The sequence below is a fragment of the Coffea arabica genome, chromosome 6e (assembly GCF_036785885.1).
Source record: "Coffea arabica cultivar ET-39 chromosome 6e, Coffea Arabica ET-39 HiFi, whole genome shotgun sequence".
In the NCBI taxonomy this organism is placed as follows: Eukaryota; Viridiplantae; Streptophyta; class Magnoliopsida; order Gentianales; family Rubiaceae; genus Coffea; species Coffea arabica.
In genome coordinates, this window is record NC_092321.1 from 5,352,503 (window position 1) to 5,358,025 (window position 5,523).

General features: G+C 34.9%; 1 protein-coding gene across 1 annotated transcript; it reads right to left on the reverse strand.

Annotated features, from left to right (window-relative positions):
- Positions 1–205: 205 nt before the first annotated feature.
- LOC140009378 (replication protein A 32 kDa subunit B-like) lies at positions 206–4,819 on the reverse strand. The gene is made up of 10 exons (XM_072054685.1): positions 4,563–4,819; positions 4,077–4,187; positions 3,874–3,971; positions 3,726–3,767; positions 3,560–3,637; positions 1,661–1,739; positions 1,437–1,529; positions 1,276–1,355; positions 598–666; positions 206–478 (listed from the first exon to the last, which is right to left on the reverse strand). Exons 1-10 carry the CDS (start codon positions 4,671–4,673, stop codon positions 394–396), a joined length of 846 nt encoding a protein of 281 aa, XP_071910786.1. The 5' UTR covers positions 4,674–4,819; the 3' UTR covers positions 206–393.
- Positions 4,820–5,523: the final 704 nt, after the last annotated feature.

Sequence of the window (5,523 nt, forward strand, 5' to 3'; positions counted from 1 at the left end):
TGGCAAGACGGCTTTAGACAATACTATAAGACATTCGGACGCTTTCAAGTCCTTAGAAGTTAGTAGTAGTAATCATGAATTTAAATCTACAATATACTACATACTATTCTCCAATAAATACCTGAGGCCGCTGATGCAACTTGTCTCATAGTAGAATATTAAAGTTGCAGAAATTAGCGAAGGTAAATCCCAAACGCAAATCAAGTTTCTCCAAAGCAGTATTTTGTAATAAACAGACACCCCTTCTTATGTAATTCCCCATCCGATTATCCTCAGCTTACAAAAATTTGGCTTCAAACGGCTTAAATTACATATTACAATCAAAGCCTATATATTACACAAAACTAAGATGGAGAGGACGCCCCTTCTATCATTGCAACCAAGTAATGCATTTCAGCCATTGGTAATGGATTTGAAGTGAAACTCGTCGATTGTTGAGTAAATAAACCCTTCACATTCAAGCCATTCAATAGCTTTTCTGTCGAGGTGAAGAAATATCACGAGCAGAGAAAAACAAAATGTTATCAACATGTTTAGGTCACTGGATGACTGTCACAATACACACACACGCACACAGAGAGAGAGAGAGATATATACAGGATTCTTTCCAAAGGCACATTCAGTCGCTGGGCAAGTTCATCGCGCGATGCCCCCTTCACACTTTCACTGAGACATTAGAGATCTTGAGTTACAAGAAGTCAACTCCAAAGCAAAACACAGACAGAAGGAAAAAAAAAAAAATCAATCTTGGAGCCAAAAGTTGGTTTCTGAAAGAAAACACATATAATATACCCTACTCGCCCAAGAAGCATACAATCTAATATCATAGTACTTTTTTTTTCAATGACTTAGTTAAGATTTTATTATCACTCACGTACCCTAAACAATGACTTTGCCAAAAGCAGATCGACATTGCAATTCTAATCATTTCTAAAGTTCAGCACGCATGAAATAATTTGAATTTCTATGGCCTTAATTAGGCATCAAATCAGAAGTTCACATCTTCTACATAACTACTTTTTCCTAATGAAAAAATATATCTCTTTCACTTTTTATGTGGTTAGGTACCATAAACTCAGGCAAGTCTACAATAGCAATTACTTTGATAACACCAATAGCAACCTAGACATTTGAGTAAACTTTGCCCTTCTTTATCCATGCCTACTCAAAATTGCAATAACATGATTCAATGCAAGCTTTTTGTGTGTTGTTTTTTGTGGTGGGGGAGAGAGAGACATTCTATTCTACTAGGATCAGCATTTAAATATCTCTTACAGCAATGCTGGCTGCTGCAAATAGTCCAAAATCAATTTCTCAACTCCCTCCAATCTATCAACAGTGTATTGCCCAGAGAACTGCAAACCAAAAGATCATTTGGGCAGTAAATACATATATCAAAGAACCAAATAACAATACTCTGACATAAACTAGCTTACCTGATTTGATAGGGAAGGCTGGTAACCCTTCACAGGAGTGTTGAAACCTGAGTTTGGCACATTAACTGAAGTACTGGTATTTTCTTGCAACTTCTATAGGAAGAAAATGAAAAAGATCAATTGAAGGAACCATCAGAAACAAAAGAATGTTTCATAATCATGCCTAATGGCATGTGAGATATGCAAACATTTGAAGCCTATCTCATAAAAAGTTGGATTAATACCCGTAACCTGGTATTGTAGCAGTGCACGTATATACAATCAGCAAAGTGGTTTGCAATCTCATTATACTCGGTGACAGGCCTGAAGTTACAAAAAAGGAAAGCTAATCTTCCAATTCAGAAACTGAAAAAAATGAAACTTGGAAGGAATAGAGTGAACAACTACAATTCATTTGCGCACTTGCCATGCTATAACATGCTCCTACTGAATCTTCACCCAGGCATATTAATCAATAAAGGGTAAACAAACATTTGTATACGTGCAATAAAAGTGTCTTATATATCCCTACCATATGGCCTAAAAATTTTACCCTTTCACCACCTCACACTCCATGCTAAAGTGAAACTGTTAATAATTAGAAATAAAAATTAAAAAGTGACTCCTTAGAATCCTCACTGCTATTAGTACAATCTTATAATTGAGTTTAACGAGTTATTAGTTCTCAAAAGGTAGCCTATGAGATTGGAAATGAGTAAATTCAAAATGATGCATTTCATGATTTTTTTTTTTTCAAAACAGTGATACCATTCCAACTGGATGATTCTGGTACTAGGTAAGTGGGGTTTTCCCCACAACAAATATTACGCGGGCAAAACAAGACACACTGAAAAACTCTGTTAATTCTGCCATATTGCGTCCGCCACATACTCTAATATCATGGGGCAAAGGTCCATATTTGGACCATAATGTATTAGGTAAAGAACCCTAAATCACAAGGGGACAAAAGCGAGTTTATCCATCAGTAGATGAATGGATATGTAGCTGCTCAGGTCCCCAAAATACTATAAAACAATTGGCCATTCCCCTAGATACGTGTGGTGCTGGTAGGATTACACCACTTGGTTTTCAAAGTCTAATCTTACTGTTACATATTTAAATGCACCGTTGACAATCCATATGCTATTACATGATATCTCAGCATTAAAAACAACAAAGTAGCCTAAGTACATCCTGCAAACATGCCATGTCCTAAAAGGCTACACCTTCCTTTGATCTCAAGCTTGCTTAGATTCTACCGACGAAGCAGTATACTCTCTCGATCATATACTTATATAGCATGCATATGGTTACTAATGAAACGGAAACCTAACTTTTCTATTGCAACTACCTCCTGCAAAATTTAATCTCAAGTATCAGTGATCTAAGACAGCAGCCAGCTGAATTTCATTTTCCATTGTTGTTCTGTTACAGGAGTTACTACTACTATTGTTTGCCTGCAGATTACTGAAGTTGTTTTGATAGGGGATCCGGCTAGCATAATAATTTGCACTATGACTTTAAAATGGATAAAGGGCGTATTGATGTTAATAACTGATATAAGAATCAAATTCAGAAATTTAAACTTTAAAAAATAGTCAACCATGCTCTTGAGGATAGAAGTTTCCCCGAAGACTTAAATATCAAGTTGTCATCTCCTGTATTTATAAACATGCTCCCAGAGCATTTGAAATTTTTCACAAAATCAGCTCAAATCAGGGCGTGCATATCTGCTTAATGGAAGATTTTTCTTTGATACTGAACTCCAAATCACTAATAATTGAAGCAAAAGCCAAAGTCAACCGATGCAAAAATTTTAACGTAGCCATAGTTTTGTTATTTTCCATTTCAAATTAAACAATGTATCACCAAAAAGAATAATCTCTTCCTAACGGAAGAACCCTTTTCAATCACTGTAGCTCTCAACCATTAGTACCATTAACTCCTCTTGAGATAATACTAAGCCAATCAAGGGATTCAGTAGGCCAAATCAAATTAAACTAGCTATTTATTCAGCGCTAGCTGGTATTCTTATGATTAAGTTACAAAAGTTCTGTGCTTAAGAGGTACGTTGTCAAAGAGAACAACTAGAAGTAGAAGTTTGATACATACTATCAAACTCAACAACTGGATTAGATGCATACCTGACAGAGTAGACCATCATTTGCTTTTTACCCTGAAAGCCTTTCAGGTGACCATGAATAACAACATACATGCCATCCCTAATAACATAATTTAAACCAAATTTTAACAAGGCACCAAAATTGGATCAGCCTGAGCCAAGTGAATTTAACTTGGACAATAACTTACAGCACTCTTTCCATTTCTTTGCTATCAACAGCCTCATTTACCCTACAAGAAAAAGATTCAGCTCATGACTAAGGGCAAGCTCCATAGCAGCAAATGAATAAACAAGTTTGGCTAATTAAAAATTCTAAGAGCATCTAAAGTGGATAACCATCTGAAACAATCAATGCAGCCCGTGCCATCATCTACAACGAATTGAATATCAGTTACCCTTTCAGTTTTATTCTTTAATAATCCCACCATCTTTACCTGAAAATCAACTCAAAATCAAGGTATTACAACGATATGCCCTTCCATATAAACCAAAAATGAGTTGTTATTTAGAACAACAAATAAGAAAAGAAATATACCCACATTGTTAACCTCAACTCCATCTACGAGAAGATTCATTTTGTCATCACTAGAATGAAAGGCTTCACTTATTTGCTTCACTGTCAGTGGAATCAAGGTCTGCGTATCACGATTCTGCAAAAAGACCAAAAAGTGTTACAAAAAAAAATAGTTTTACTGATATCTGTTGCCCCATCAAACATAAAACTTGGGAAAAGTCAAAGCCTAATCAAAGACTAATAGATCAGAAACTATTTCACCCTGAAACAGCAAGTTTATCAAATATCATATTCAAGTAAGTAATTGAGAAAACCTCAGTCAATTAATTCTATTATCCCAAGAACCAAAAATCTAAACCCAACCCTTAAAACCCAGGGCCAAAAGCCTAACAGATTTTTGCCAAAAATCAATATCATTAGATACAGAGGTTTAATTTTGCTGCTTTTTCTCATTTTCTTTACTGAGTTTCTCCCCAAAAAAATCATGTTAAGGGGTTAAAAATACACGAACCTTTGCAGGAGAATAGGAGGCATCAGCTGTGGTTTGAGTGGCTTGAGAGGGCATGAAACCACCGCCGGCGAAAGCGGCGTTTCCATCAAATTGGCTGTGTCCTCCGTACATATCTCGATAACTGATGGAAATAGCAGCAAGAAATACTAATGAAAAGGGAGTGGACGAGCATCACAGCAAGAGGTAAAATTCGAGACTATTTCAAGGTTCCCGCCATTTTGATTTCTTAGTAGCAGCAGGATATCTTTTTCAATTAGGGCAATTTTCGAGTTAATTATTTAATTTTTGTGTTTTGGAGGCTAGAAATTTTTATGTTTCTAACAGATCCCTGAGGTTTGGAAAAACTTCATATAGACCCACTTAATTGCTCTTTAGATCTCAAAAAGTCAAAACCTCACAAAGGTAGTGAATTTGAAAAACTCCGACTAATCCTTTGGGTATATTAAGTTATTTGCGTCACAGAACTAGAAGAAAAAAAAATCAAAATATGAAATTTGCACAACAATCTCAAACATCTAAAAATGAAAGAGAAAAAGGAAGGATTAAAGGATATAGGAGCTTGACAATTCTTTTGAAAATGATGGATAAGTAGAAAGGGATTAAAAGTTCTTAAAAATGTTGAATAAGAAAGATCAAAAATAAATTTAACCTCTAATAAATGTATAACAATTTAATCTCTTCATAGGAGAATAAAAAATATATGAGAGGATTTGACATTTATTGAAACATGTGATCCATAATTAATTGCTACTTTTTTTAGTTAGCTTTTTATGCACACATGAATAAACTTGTATTATTGTGAGATAAAACAAAGATTATCGTAAATGAAAATAGAAAAAACACTTTTTAGTAAACTATGGACCTTTTTACTCTTTACAATTGAACTCATTAGAATCGTTCTTCCTCTCCTGAAATGCCCAAACCCAAACAAAAGAAAACTTTCTATTTTTTCTATACTAAA

Coding starts and splice junctions, on each gene's coding strand:
- LOC140009378 (XM_072054685.1), bottom strand. CDS start 4,673: ATGTACGGAGGACACAGCCAATTTGATGGAAACGCCGCTTTCGCCGGC. Junction 1,530..1,660: donor GCTACAATACCAGGTTACGG/GTATTAATCCAA, acceptor TTCTTCCTATAG/AAGTTGCAAGAAAATACCAG. Junction 1,356..1,436: donor AGCCTTCCCTATCAAATCAG/GTAAGCTAGTTT, acceptor TTTGGTTTGCAG/TTCTCTGGGCAATACACTGT.